General features: G+C 46.3%; 1 protein-coding gene across 1 annotated transcript in view; it reads right to left on the reverse strand.

The window, feature by feature from the left end:
- Positions 1-691: 691 nt before the first annotated feature.
- The window catches only part of ntm (neurotrimin), a 253,566-nt gene continuing 238,415 nt past the window's right edge, over positions 692-15,842 (reverse strand). Inside the window, exons 6-10 of the mRNA XM_070916971.1 lie at positions 5,584-5,712; positions 4,231-4,351; positions 3,802-3,953; positions 3,085-3,120; positions 692-792 (exon numbers count right to left, since the gene is read on the reverse strand). Coding sequence (XP_070773072.1) covers positions 692-792; positions 3,085-3,120; positions 3,802-3,953; positions 4,231-4,351; positions 5,584-5,712 — 539 coding nt within the window. The remainder of the gene's footprint in view (positions 793-3,084; positions 3,121-3,801; positions 3,954-4,230; positions 4,352-5,583; positions 5,713-15,842) is intronic.

Genomic DNA, 15,842 nt, shown 5'->3' on the forward strand with positions numbered 1-15,842 from the left:
TATATCACTATAATGCTGAGAACAAAAATACTTGGAGGTCAAAAACAATTCTGCTTTCACCAACCAGACTGAATGATAATTATTATACATTAAAATATGATAATACCAGGCTTTCAGCCTCAGGGTAACCTAAATTCCTTCTGCTTCGCTGTCTCGGTTTGACTTTGAGGTTTCTTAAACATTCACCTCTCATACTTTGCTGTAAATGTGCCTTCTTTCTTTTTTTTTCTTCCGGGAGTTGAGATGAATATGCAATGCGTTTAAAAATCAAGACAAATCCATTTGAATAAGAGACACCACATCTAAAAAAAAAAAAAAAAAATCATTTTTTCTTTTTTTTTTGTTTTGTTTCCCGAGACATATAGATAAAAAGAGACAATCTGGAATAATATAATTTAGAGAGAAAAATATCCAACATAATTCAATTAAAATGTGAAACATTTGTTACATCCTTGAAATCTAAAAACAAACCAAAACAACAGAAACTTCTGTTACGTACTTATTTAGTGGGTCAACATCGTTACGTAGCAAGATACTTCATGCACTCACTGTGCATCAGTTTATGGTTCCAAAAAAACAAAACAAAACAAAAAAAATCACACACACACACACACACACACACACACACACACACACACACACACACACACACACGCACGCACTCAATACTTGGGTTCAAATCCATTCCTCTTCAAAATCTGAGCAGGAACGGCAGGAACACCATGAAGAGGAGACAGGTGTGTGAGTGCACTCCCATTGCGCCGCCGCTGCCGTCCTGAACTGCTCTCGGCCCTGAGGAAAGGGGGGGGGGGGGGGGCGCAAAAAAATAACCATCAGTTTCACCATCACCAACTTTGTGTTCGCACTATTACATTATCTACACTACACTATCTGCTGGTAACAATCCATTGGCTTAATGGCTGTGTGACCACTGTGACACCTGTAGCTCCTGCATGCAAACCAGCATGCAGTTACGTTGTTGCTGAATCCGCGGAGGAAGTAACCCTGTCTCTACGCTGGCGGGGGTTTGACCATGCGTGTTGATGTCGATAAATGATGAAAATGCTCACTGGCAACATATTCCGTTTTGTCTTCCTATGATTCATGACTTTGTTCTAGGGTTATGAACAATAACCAAAGCCACGATGTTCCCCTAACCATAAGCAAGGTGGCCTCATCCTAAGCCACATCCCAGTCTCTGTTGTCAAAAGTCCTGAACCTGAACTTTCTATGCCCGCCATCCCAGCACTTCCTTCACTGGAATAAGCATTGCCAATGAACATAATCCAGGCGGCAATTATGTTTCCCCCACACATTGATCGAGCAAATTAGTACGATTATGTAATTTCTAGGAGACAGTGTTGGGGCGAGGACATCCAGAGGTCACAGTGATCAAACACTTGAATTGTCTGTTGCCAAATGCCACATATACACTACATCAGTGGTATGGAGTACCTCAAGGTTCTATCCTAAGGCCCTTTTATATATATTGGTTGACATCATTATCAGCTCGCAATGATTAGCCTATGAAGCCAAATCTGCCAGCATCTGTAAAATAGTTTATTTCAGTAATTGATGAGGCGTGCGTTGATCAACCTTAGTGCATAATTGACGAGCATCATGCTGTGAATACTATATTTTCTCAAGCAGACATGGCTGAATATGGACGCGTGAATTTTTTTTCGGACGGTAATGGAGGATGGACGCAGGAAACCAGAGCTGGGAACTATGCAGTTCTAATCTCCGTGACGTTTTGGTTCATATTTGTCCACGTCTGACTACAGGATAATAAGTACAGTGCATACGGCGTAAAAGCACGTGTAGAACGTACAGTGTGACGGCACGCTCTCGAACGAGGAGCCAGCAATGATCTCAAGTGGATCAAGTAAATCTCCCCGTCTAATAAAACTGGTTCAGCTGGTTCCTGTTCATCAGGGATCGACCTTACGACCTCGGTACATTCAAATACACAATGGAGACATGTGCTTACGCATCTTATGTCCCCCAGATTTCTCAGTAACTTAATGCACCTGTGGCCTTCTAGTATTACTCAGCGTGACAGTGTTTGCACAGTTTTACGAAATTCCCAGGAACCTGCTGCTAGAATACAATTTTGTGATGCAAAGTAAAAACGCACAATATTTTCATCATGCTCTTTTCAGGGATGAGGCAAGTTCCATCTAAATGACTGCATTGTATGAGGATTGAGGACAAATTTGTAACTTTTTACTTTGAAGCTTGGAACACAATGACTGCTCATTTCCCCTGGATTTCCACGAGTTCACCACAGTTTCCTTTGGGGCATCTATCCAATTACTCTGCCACAGTGGATTATCCCTAATCCTGCATATGGCTAATTAGAATAATGACGCTCACTCGCAGTCAGAATCAAAGCCAATGATACAATTGTGTTAACAGAGTGGGTTTGCTTACAAGATGCTGCAACCACCCGTCACAAGGACACGTTTACACGACAAGACGGGCGAGGTGTTTATCCCCGCACTATCGCCACAGCTTCTGTGTTTGTTTATCACTCTTTCTGCAGTGAGGGCTCTGGGTTTTCCTGTCTTTCACTCCTTCCCGTGCAGGATGCACAGTTGAAATACAACAACGAGACTGGCCACAAACAACCACACATGCACAAATGGTAAAAGTGAAAAGATGGGGAATACTTACATTGGACAAAAGGGCATGCAAAAAGCAAAAGGGGAGACACGTCAGACAAGCAGTTAGGTTTGCAAAGGAGAAAGATGAAACATGGTGAGCGGACTGGGCGGCGATGACCATTTTCACAAGGAGTTCGCGTTCACATTTGCGCGGCGGTTTGCTCCGCCGTTCTCCTTCTTCAATGAGACGCCGCTTTTTGTTAACGTGTCAATTCGGGAAGAGAGCAAATGGTTATCAAAGTGTTGCAGTACAATTCCGACAGGATCAAAGAGCTCGGGGGATGATTTGTCTTCGGCGACACCGCGGCCTAAACTCCCAGTTTGTGAAAATGGCAATGATGTGTCGCGTAGCCGGCATGCAGTTAATACTTTCGATTGCAAGACAAGTTGAAGTTGCATGCTGGCGCCGAATACTAACCTTGCAATAGCGTTGAGCTAGTGGGTTCAATTACCACTACACCGGGGGGGGGGGCAGATGGAACAGAGCAACATGTCATTGACAACACTTGTGAAAAGCACCAAGAGTAGGCTGCTGAGTGGACTTCTACATCGTGGCATCAAAAGTCAATCTCAAAAGCTGAAACGCTGCAGTATTTCTAGATTATGATACATGATATTTAGCGGCACGTTTTGGTGATATGTGATTATTCTTGGTTGGAAGGCCCACTGCAGCTGGAGCTGCAGGTTCACATGACACCCCCAATATATATATATATATATTTTTTTTTTTTTTTTACTGTGAAAACAGGGAGCTTCACAAATTACTCTCTATATTAGCAGAATTTGAGCCAGCCATTAGGTCCAATACACACTGAACACTTTGAAAGAGCAGCACCAGTAAAACATTTTTATGCCTCTCATCTGCGTGGAGGAGCCAGCCAGGAAGCTCTGACAAGGTATTTTAAGGCATACCTGAATTAATAGGATGCCACAGTATCTCGCCACCAGCTAACAACCGCAGTACTAATAAAATCACATAAAACCAAACTGTGGCTTCTTTTATTTCAGTTCTCATCCTTGTATGTTTACTCGACAGAATGCAGTCGGAAAATAGGGACACTTTCATGTTTCAAAACCCCCCCCCCCCAAAAAGCTCACGTCCCTTCCTGTAATGCAACAGGCCCGCTGTACTCACCATAGAGGAGGAAGCTTGTGTTTGAGCTCCCGAGTTTGTTGATGGCGACGCAGGTGTAGTTGCCGTAATCTACCTCGGACACGTTGAAAAACGTCAGCTTCGACAGCGAGCCGGTGTTCATTATTTCCATGCCGTCGAAGCCGCTGAAGATCCTGCGCGGCAGAGAGAAATGATTCATGGACGGACGGTGGAAGCAACTAACCATGTCAATTCTTTACTTTCAAAGTCGTTCGCCTGTAATGACCTATGGGCCCGAGCGCCATGATAATAATGTCATTAATAATTAGGACCAATTTTCTGTTCTGTGTGGATTCCTGCATGACTGGCAGCTGATCAATAACCGTCAACAACTGTGGAAAGGGATGGCACACACACACACACAATTTGCCACATGGACAACGCAAATTAAAAAAAACAAAAAACGATTACCTTCTGTCGTCCTTATACCACTCAAAATCTGCCTCGGGCACCGCATCAGCCTCGCACTCCAGCACTCCTCTTTGGCCCAGAGTCACTCCGACATCTCTGCCCTCTGACACCGCTGGGGCATCTGCAACGCACACGCACACACACACACACACACACACACACACACACACACACACACACACACACAGTGCACCGCGATCAGGGCGATGAGTGGGACAGGAATCGGGAGTTCAAATCCCGCCCAGTATTTATGACACTGGTGAAACAGCGTGGTGTGAAGGAATGAACTGCTCAGGTTTTGATTTGAATACAATCCAACTCTCCTTCCCCTGCAGCGAAGACGCTACAACATGTTAGCCCGCTTGAGCAAAATGTGGGCATTGGTCCAGCATTCAGCTATAGTGCTCATGTGGCCCCCAAATTCTCACATTTTGTTCTGTTTTTTTTTTTTTTTCGCTTGTTTTGTGCCTTGGAAAGTGCCCTTTGAGCAGTTTCTCAGCATATTTCTTTTAGAAAGAAAGAAATATATTAAGATTTTCAGCTCTCTATCAAAATTAGCCCAAGAAAAGGCTAGATAAGGAGTAAAAAGGATCATCATTGAGAATAGCACCGTTAAAAGGCATGGGGGCGTAAAAAGGGGCTCAAACTAATTGCTCTACACTTCTCCCGGACTCCGAAACAGTACATTTGAACGGGTGCAAGCAATAGTTCGGACGGGAAAGCAAACGACAAAAAAACACAGATCATGCCAAATTGAATTAAAAATAAAGATTGAAGCAGCCAAAAATTTCAGCTAAAATCAGCTCTAGGTCCTCTTCAGCAGCTGTTTTTTTTTTTCTTTTTCCCCCACTGCAATTTAGAAAATGGTTCAACCCAGGGTCAATAAATGAATGGATCCTGGGAAAATCCATTCAAAGCTGCGATATTTACATTTGAAACATTCTGAATGTCCTCCACTAATGCTTTTGCTTATTTGTAGGGCTGCAACTAATGATTCTTTTAATTGTTTTCAATGAATACCTTGATTGTTCTTTTTAATTACCCGATTAAATCCCCGAACCATTTCCCATGGCCCCCCGACACGATACCTTCAAACCGCCTGTTTTACTGGCCGACAGTCCAGCTACTTGTTGGCTTTCAGTTTACAATGACATGAGACCGAGAAAAGCAGCAAAGGCTCATATTTGAGACGCTGGAAACAGGAAATTTGGCAAATTTTGCTTGATAAATAATCATACGATTGTCATCCCTGCCGACGGGCTTTTTTTCTGTCGATAGACTCGTTGATAAATCGACCAATGATTTTATTCAAAAAAATGTTTCCCCATTCCTCAGCCAAAGCGGTGGACTCACAGTTGACGGTGATGTCTACGGTCTGGACATCCGTGTCGATATCGTTGACAGCTGTGCATTCGTAAGTCCCGGCTCTCTGTCTGGAGATAGATGGGATTTCCAAGTACTCATCGTCTGATGCCAGGTCCCCTATGAAAGGTCACACACACACACACACACACACACACAAAGTGGGAGAAAGTGGAGACGGTCATTCAGAGTTAATAGAGCCAGCCAGCCAGCAGCTGCGGCCTTGATTGTCATTTTTTTCACGCCGCGTGTCCCTGCGTGGCCTCCGGGACAGTAATCGTGACACTGAGAGAAAGGAGGAAGGGGTTGATCCTTATGTTTTCTGCATTAACAGTTATTCTGGCGTGGAGTGCTGCAGGGGTGACGGATTCTTGCAGGCCAACCCGGAAGTTAGCGTCGCCCTACGGGACTAACAAAAAAATCTCCACCAACCGACCCGATTAACCGCAGTGAGACACTCTTTAAAGACAGCCAGAGCCTTGGGAGACACACACAACCAAAACACTAGATGAAGACAACCAAAAAGACAACGCAAAAAATCACAGATCTCAGTTCAGCAGCAGCAGCAGCAGCAGGAGCCGTGACAGAGTCGGTTAATTCTCTCCCGGATCTGGTATGACAGGCGAAAATTCACACTGCTACACGTGTGTCAAAACTTTACACGAGTAAATATCAAGACATGAGCCCAATTCCACGTCTGCCTCTGATGCGTCTGTGTTGTTCCCTTCAACGCTCACAAAGGCCGGGTTCCTGAGCTCACTGACACCTTTCAGAGGACGCTCCAACACTCGGTGATTAGTGCTTTGTTCAGCCCCCCCCCCCCCCCTCCACTCATTATCACTTGTCTGTCAGGAACTTTCAGATTCTGCTCTTTTTTTGTGTGTATGTGTCTCTTAAGCCTGTGAGCACACCGGGACTGCTACTGAGATATGAGAACATGAACGGGGTGGGGGGGGGGTGCCCACTCCTTTCCCTTGTATCAATTTGACACGCTTGACAGAGACACTTAATACAGCACTCAACGTAAAGAACAAAAGACGTAATTGACTTCAAGCCTCCTCCCAAGATGTTGGTAGGTGACAGTAATAAATTGCACATGGATTCACTTTGCTGGGTTTTTGGCACATTGCTGGATTGCACACGGGACGGCTGTTCTGGGGAGAAGTCCTCGCCGGCACGCCGCCCACCTGACGAGGGGTGTCAGGAGGACCCGCGTAGGTTTTTGCCGGCGCCACTCCGTTCTCTCAAAAGACGACGCCGCGGTGTTGGTCAAAAAAAGTTCATCAAGACGGCCTCATGGCAGGTAGCTTCGCATCAGCGTAAGCAGCTGTCTGCCCGGACTGACGCATTAAATCGACGTTTCTCCGCTGGCTTTGTGGACGATGTGCTTGTGTTGCTTTAAAATAAACCCTCTCGTCTTGTTTCCCACCGTAGCGGGCTTTCCTGCAGTTTATCACTAATTGGAGGCCCGGCGCCCCGTAGGAAACGCGGGGGCTAAAGAGTTTATTGCGCTTCCGTCCCGTTTATGTGAAGCTGGGAGGAAAACGTTAGACAGCAGAGCGGCCCTGTGTTTAATGGGCGAGGTGGTTATTTAGACTGTCGTAGTTTCCCTGACTTAAACTCTCTGCGAAGCCGGTGTGTGTCTGCACTCGGGCCAGAGAGGCACATTTTCAACACAACGCCACAACTTCATTTCATTATCTTTCAAGAGGTGTTGGAAGTCTCAGCCAGCCGCGATTACAGACGCTGGATCTTTGACGCTTCCAGTTTTGGCCTTTTGTAACTTCAGTTACACACAAGTATTTAAGAGCGTAACCTAAACGGATTCAATCATGGATTTGAAAAGATTCCTAAGGATTCAATGTCACAGCGTTACGTTACGTGACCCCCCCCCCCCCCCCCCCCCCCCCCAAATCCACCACCGAACATTTAAGCTTGACTCCCACTTTTGAAAGAAATAAATTGCAAGAAAGCATCAGCCTGGCACTTTTGCACAAGCGCAGATCAGCTATGTGTTTACGGTGTCACGGGCACAAACGGTGAAAGGTAAGTATTAATTTATTCATCGTCTTTTTTTTTTTTTGTTTTGTTTTGGGTTTGTTTGGTGAAATTCGCAGGCCTTCAGCCGCCCCCACATCAGCACACACAAAGGGGCCCTGGTGTTTATTTGAGGCCTTGAGAAACTGACTCATCGTCAACACAAACTGGCTGGAAAGCCCAGGAGACAGCTGTTTGTTTCCCGTTTCGCGGGCAGCCGTCAGACGCCGGCTTCTCTTCTAACCACCAGCGTGATCGCTCCCGAGCCTCAACAAACCTCGTTTATTGCTGTAACCATGACGACCAGGGCCCCTTCACCTGAACGAAGTAGCCACACTGTTTGTCTAAACCTCACTCTTTAAACCTAAATCAGACCTTAACCACAGTGTTGCCACATCTTAAAAAACGGATGTATTTTACAACTTCTCCATCCTATTATGTCACCACCGCCTTATTATCCAGCCAGGATGCCCCACGCTCTTCCACACATGTGTTTGCAAACCAGTCAATACATTTGCCTCTTTCTTCTGCGGTTCGTCGTGACCTCCCCGTCCAACATACACCCTTCCAGGGCCTCGACTGGCTAAGGCAATCAGAGGCTGCAACCCTTCACCTCCATCGCCTCGCTTCCATAAACTCACCTCCACCATCACTCATTGAAACGTTAAGCTTTCTTTCTCTTTTTGTTGCCAGATTTTCCGTCATTATAAATGAAACTAACAAATCATTATCATTATCCCGTTGGTCTGTCCCCTCGTGGTCGCTCCGACCGTGCGCCGTGTGTGCCAGAGAATGATGTTTCTCTTCGTGCGCGCACCAGCGCGAGAACAAATGTTGTCTCCGCAGAAACAAAAAGGGTTTACAGGACACTTCAGTGCCCACTACACAGCACTCCCCCGCTCTGAAACACACAAAGAGCCCCTCGTTATAGCATTCTTCCATTTTAATGGGTATGTGTTGACGAGGAGCGGCGCAACTTACAACAGCGTGACGACGTGGCGTTGTGCAAGTTCTCCAAGTCTGCACCTAGGACAGCCTCTACAATTGAGCTGCCTTTCTAATGTTTTTTTTCTCTGAGTCTTTGTTAAAGGGGACTCGCTGGGCTTGTGACCGAATCATTAGCGAGATAGTACCCGCGTCCTGCACTGCCATCAAAGTGACATGGCAGGGCATCGGGGAGGCCAGGCAGTAGAAGGTGGCTGGGAGAAGAAAGCCAAAAGAAAAGAAAAAAGTCTCGGGAGAGGCCTGCAGAAGATAATGTACCCTTTTCTGTGTCCCTGAAATGCCACCCTCACACAAAGTAGAAAATGGAGTAGAAAATGAAAGGAGAGGAAGATATTTGTGTGAAAGGTAAGGGGAACAGAGATTGGGGGGGAGGGGGGGGGGGGGGGGGGGGCAGGAGAGCAGATGCTTGAGGGATATAAGCATTTAAGGAGAAGGTAGAACGAGGTAGGATTTGAATTGATGAATCCAAGCAGGGGCCGAGGAAGAAATAGAAGCAGAAGGGGGCAGATTGGAGCTGTGTACCGAAGAGGGAGTGGGAGTGGGAGATGGCGTTACCAGTGTTGTCTGGAGGGGAAGGTGGCTGGGAGTGAAATGTGCTGAAGAAGAAGCGACAAAAGCTTTTGTGAACTGCAGAAACACAGCGAGAGCACGCGCTCGTTTGAAAAAGACAGGGAGGGCCCCCCCCCCCCCCCCGACCGCCGCCGCTGCTCGAGCCTTGAACCGTGCCTGTGCGGCGGCGCGAGGTAAATATATAGATAGTTATTTCCCACTGATTATCAGCCTTCGGCATATGGAATTCCTTAATGTGCCAGGCCTCCTTTGATGCATCACCCTCTTTGAAGGAAACAAACATAAAAGGGGACGAGCGGGGGAAAAAAGAGAATCACAGAGATACAGTAGCTCGGGGTTCTACGTATTGCGGCGGTGCGAGGAGGCGGCTTTACTTCTTTTGAAGAGGTTCGCCAGCGGAGAGAATCCGTTGTGACAGTGCGGTTTAGATTTGATCCATATAAAAAAAAGAAAAAAAAGAAAAAGAAAAACCATGGCTGCTGCTGCTGCTGCTGATCTCGCGGTTCCACAAGTCCCTTTGTGTGTCGGCGACGCTGCAGGAGCAGGCGAGCGGTGCAAGGCGAGGGCCGAAGCTATGAGGAATGTACGGTATGTGAGTGAACGTGAGGGGATGAGTCACGCCTCTGCTGCTGCTGCTGCTGCTGCTGCCGTGCGCTAAACGACAACAACAATAACGACAACAAAAAAAACCTACTGAAGGACACACATTCCCCTCCAACAGAAAGAGTCCAATGCAGTTGTTTGGCTAAAAGAGAGCGAGATTGCTCCATAAATCATTGATGAATCAAACTTGCATTTGTATTAATTGTATTTTTTATTTTTATTTTTTAAAGTGTTTTGGCACCTCTAACTGCCCACGGACAGCAGGATGGAAAGTAGCAAGGAGCTGAGCCTGCGACAACGCATCAAGAGAATAAAAAAAAAACAAAAAACAACATATTTCAGTGTATAATAGTCCACTGATGGCAATGTGCGTACAATTTACCGTGTGACATAAAAACGATGGTCAAATTGTTATTAACGTCAGTGATCCTGCCACAAAACATGATTCGGTGTAGTTCCATTTTTTTTTTTTTTGTCTCCTCTGTGATTTCCGCATTTCATTTTCCCCCATCTTGGTGGGGACTAAATTTTCGCTGATACAAGGAAGGAAGGAAGGAACCTACACATAAGAATGATTTACAATACAGGACTAAGATAAACTTAGCAGACACAGGCAACGCCAGTGCCCACCCACCTCTTGTGCCCTCTGCCTATGGGCCTATGGCTGCAGCAGAGAGTGAAAGAACACATTAATAAAATGAAAGAAATGAAAGATAAACTCTTAAATTGAGAATTATTACCGAGCAGCTCGAAAACTGTATTTCCCCCCGGAGCTTCAAACATCTTCGAGGCTAGGGGCCGTACGACTGATCCGGCAAACAAAACTCTCCTTCTTAGGTAAAAGGCAAGTTTCGAGATGATTCACAATGTGATTTTTGGGGGAGCAATGGGAAGCATTTATTCTCAAAGTACGGAGGCCCTGAGAGGCGAGTGAGAGGATAAAAGGATCCGGGATCCATTTTTCCAGGGGTTCCTGTTGTTGTAATACTCCTTTCGGCCACATGAGGCTGAAGTTGCATTCATGCTTTCCTCCAGGTGAGTCTTAATTTCCCCCGTGCACTCTAACCGCGGGGTGCATAGCTGTACATCGGCAGATCAGTGACGATTAAAATGCATTTCTAGCATGGTAACTGCACACATCTACTGTAGCCTCTGCATGCTCAGAGGGCGCATGAATAAAAAAGTGTAAATGTAAAAGACTAAAGCTAAGCAGGTGCCAACCTTATCACTCCCACAAACATCTAAAATGGTCCTGACATGGCACACCAGTACTCAAATGATTTCTTTCACCTTCGAAAGGGTCAAAAAAAATCTGCTACGACTCCCAACTCCTCCCAGCCCCAACTTCAAATGAATCTTTCCGAGCAAACCGGGCCTGTGCAAATCTGGAAAACTTTTATTGCTCCTGGGCCGAATTCAATCATGTGCACGTTCATTCCGACTGCCTTAATGCATCGGGGGGGGCGTCGGCTGGGCCCGGGCCCGGCCGGCAAACTTTGCAGTCAGGCTGTGCGGTCCGCGGGAGATACCAAGGATCACTTCTGATCCGCCACAAGCCCCTAAAGCCATCTATCTATCAAAGGTGAGGGGGGAGCTGGGTCACGGCTGTGTGCGAGCCCCGGCTTCAGCCTGAAATCATCAATCTTTATGCACACACACGCACACGCACACACACACACACACACACACACACAGGATCTTTATTTATTTAATTCACTGGTTTTAACACCCCGGAGTGCTCGCAATAGCTGGGCTCATGCTGAATGGCTCCAGGCTGGAGGAGAGTTGCTCTGCAGCTGGGAGATACTGGAACAGGAGTTTGGACTACAGCGAACACCGGGACATTTCCTGCTCTGCTCCGCTGCTCTCTCTCCCTCCGAGTCAGGGTGACAACTGTGCAGCGCGACAGTGTGCATTCTTACCAAGCTCGCTTATCAGGCCCCCAGTCGAAGACTGGAGACGAAACAGATTCAAGGTGGGAATAAATAAATAGCAGAATAGAATTCAGCAGATTGAAAGCGAACAATTTGAGAGAAAAACAAACATCTTATAGCTGCCGCACTGAGCCGGGCATTTTGAGGTCAGGTCTGTGCTGAGCCACCTGCCAGGTGAGAAAAAACGGATGGGCTTCGCAGCGTGAATCCGGCAGTCACCAGGATGCCGGGCATTTTGCAGCGACAGCTGTCGACGCATGTGAAGGCAGATTTTAGATTTCGTGTACTTCATCTAGGCAACATAGAGATGCCTGTAATTTATTTATTTATTTTTTTTTTTTACAAAAGATTGGTCGCTCCATAAGCGATGAAACTGATGTTCTATTTCCACTGAGTGCAATGGGGATATTATTCAAAACGCTGTCAAAAATTACAATTCTGACATTTGCCCCACCACGTCTGCTGCGACATCAAAATGTTGCCGTTTCCTCACATTTTACAGTTTTTCGAGAAAAAACATAACTGCTGCCAGCTCGAAGCGTCTGAACGTTTCTGCATTTTCAAAGTTTTAAACTAAACCATCAGGACCATTGGCCCACAACGCCAGTCAACGAAGTCCGGCATAGGACTGGACCTATGTGCAAAGTTTCGTTTATTTTCATGCAGGGGAAGGCAGATTTCCTGGTTGGAAGAAGAAAGAAGAAGAAGAAGAACATTGGCAATTCCAAGAGGGGCCGGCCCCTAAAAAAACAACAACAACAACAACAAAAAAGACTGAATCACGGTTGTCTTTTATCTTGCATGAGGAAAATCAAAAACGACAGCTTCTCAAGCTGGCGCAAGTCTATTTACATTTTTATCCCACACTAAACTAAAACCAATAGACATCCCTGAATTGCAGTTTTGGTAGTTTTGTTGGGAGCCTGCAAAGAAAAGTGTCCACTATGAATTTCAATGTACTTTCTCCGATATGGATTTAAAGAGATAAATAAACATAAGCAAACCAGTCACTGCGTACATTTTGATCATGAGGAGGGCTGAGATGAGCGCTAGAATAAAGAATGCCTTTGAGTGGAGCTGGCAAAAAAAAAAAAAAAAAAAGAGGCTTGTTTTACATAAAAATTCTCAATCAGTTCGGTGCACAAAACCTCAGCCTTGGCAGAAGTGTAGCCACATGCTGCACAAACACACACACACACACACACAAACACACACACACATTTCCGTGGCTATCTCGCAGTGCACAGATGCAGAGCCGAGATCAGAGTTTGTGATATGAACTGTCTCCATAAAAGATTCCTTTTAAGGCCTCTGCTTTATTGGAAAACGCCTTTGGGAAAAAAACATGAGAGACGCAAGAGAAATGCAAAGAAACCAGAGTTTAACCGTTGATGTCGCAAATACACGGTGGGCACCCTAGGGTGGCGATTGCAAGTTGCTGTCCAAATTTACACATAAGACAGGAATCTACAATGTAGCCTGTACATTTTTTTTTTGCCTTTTCTAGGATGTCACACTACCACTGTTTGACTTCATCAAACAATATTTTGCAGTAGTACAGTTTTTATAAAAAAAATACTCGGTCATTTGACCCATGGAATGACTCGGCTCGATCACCTCCCACGTCAAAACGTATTTATCGGCAATTATGACAGGGTGCGCCTTTCAGGAGGTCTGGGAAGAGCGCGGCCACGCCGTTCACGTCGGGGGCCAGGACGCAATGAAGCCAGCTGTGGGATCCAGTTAATGAGATTCCCCAACAACAGTTCCCAGGGATAGCTGAGTGGCTCCACCTCGGAAACACGCATCCCCCCCACCCCCCCTCCTCTGGCCCGGAGGTCAGGCCTTGTCCTCCTCTGTCTCGCTCACTAATTCACTATTTGCCTGACACAGAGTCACAATTAGGAAAGGGGCGAGGAGGCCCGGCTCACTCTCCCTTTTTCAGGTGCAAGAAGGGTAAGCATCCTCTGTCGCTTTCATGGGCTATTGATTGGCTGTTCAAGAGAACAAAGCAAATGAGCAGCTTTTCCTAATTGGGCACCATTTGTCCTTTTTTTTTTGTACTCTCAGACAGCACTGGAATGGAAAAAAAGGACCATATTAACTTAACACAGCCATTTGACTGTCACTGTCATGTGTCATGGGCTTCAAACGCTGTTTGACCATCACGGCTATAATGACGCCATTAAGGCCTTGTGGTGGTCCCTGTGAGGCTGAACCAAGAGTCCATAGTGTCTAGGACCAGCTGGGACCCTTCGACAGATTGCAGCCTCCTGCAGAAAAGGACAGGTGCCACAGGTCCCACTGCCCCACAACATGATCAGGTCACAGCACCAGAACCGAATGACCCAAAGAACCGGCTTCGTGCATAGAAGCCGCACGTGTTATGTGGTGGATCGGGACTCTGTTTCAAACTCGTGTCTCAGAGATGCCTGGAACCAAACATCTGGAATGCACAACACCAATGCATATCAAATATAAAAACCATCTACCTTGAGATGCACTATATATATATAACGTGGGCAAAGACAAGCAAGCAAACGGACAGATGAAGTAATGACATATTGCCCGCCATTCTAAAATGCCGATGAGCTGAGGGTTGAAAGCATACAGTGAAGGTGTGAGGAGAAGCCCTAATGACTTCAGTGAGAGCTGACGGTTTCTAATGCACAAACTAATGTTATGTTTAGCCACATAAAGCAGCAAGGCAAAACCCTCCAGAGACACAATGCATCGCTGCCTTTTAATGAGTCAGCGGCCCTCACTCCTCTGACTCCCTACTGGTAATCACTCCATCTCCCCATCAAGCCGTTCCTACAGCTGCTGTGCGAGTACACACCGGAATGTGATAATGAGATGAATGCCAGATCGACATCTGACAAGAACACAACAGGAGTAAGAATCAATTGCGTTGTGCACCTTCAAACCCAAGTACGGCAGTATTACAATAAGTCACCACAGGTTCAGATGACCACCGTTAAGTTGCAACACCGTGAGTCGTGGCCGTTGCTCTGCTTGAAGGCCAGAAAAGGCAGCGGGGTTGAGCTGACAATCCCCCTCCTGAAGACATATAAAGGCGAAGGGGGGACTGCCTCCACTTTATGGGCTCTTGTTCCAGCAGATCTGTACTACTAACTCCAATGCCACTGGCCAGAAGAAAACGAAAATGGAAAATACAGTATTTAGTGCTGTGGGAAAGGGGGTCATGCAGTGGAGGACGCATGGTTACTAATTAGCCTTTCCTTATGAAGCTTGCCCTTCAAAACAGTGCACTAGTACGGGGATCTAAAATCATCACAAGTGCTGTAGGAGAAAGTAGGTTACACTGCTTCATCTCCCCGGGACATTTTTGTGGATAACCCATGAAATCTGGCAATGTTTTCATGAGGCGACAGGACAATGAGCAGGCGCCTTCAGCATCTTTTCCTGCTGGAAGCCCGGGATAGAGGATCAGCAGTCCAGTGAGTTAGCGATGTCTATCCCTGGCTGAGATGACAAAGCACAATAATAGCTGGTTATGTGTATTTTGGGCAGCGTACAGGATCGAGGTTGCTCGGAACCTACAGCAACGCAAGTGCAGATGGAGTGCTGCATGTTGTTTTGGAGCTCTCTGGTGGGTAAACTAATATGGCATGACTAAGAGGCTGCGAGACGGGTCTGTACGTCCCATTTACCGGGCCACGCCAAACAATTATATGGAAACCGTTTGGTTTGTTTCACAATGAGTATTACAGCCTTACAAAAGCCGCTAAGGTGGCTGCAGAATCCCAGGCTTGTTTTACGATCTTTAGCAGTGTGAACTTGCCAAACCAAATCTCCTGACAGCATTGGTACACCCATCTCCAACGTATTCAAATTGAAGTCTGTACTCAATCAATTAATTTACAGTAGCCTGAAAGGATTTGCAACACTGCTGATTATTTGACTTTATGGTGTAGACACCTTGGACAGATCCAGTTTCTTCCGTGATGTCAGCTCTCTACAGCTTCCACCCTGACAGGCGTCAGCTTGTTCCTCCCAGCTCTCTCCGGCCCACAAGAGGAGAGCCTCTTGCACAATCTCACTGGCAAGTGACTACGCAATGTCAGATGTCCTCTATAA

The sequence above is a fragment of the Enoplosus armatus genome, chromosome 13 (assembly GCF_043641665.1).
Source record: "Enoplosus armatus isolate fEnoArm2 chromosome 13, fEnoArm2.hap1, whole genome shotgun sequence".
Taxonomy (NCBI): Eukaryota; Metazoa; Chordata; class Actinopteri; order Centrarchiformes; family Enoplosidae; genus Enoplosus; species Enoplosus armatus.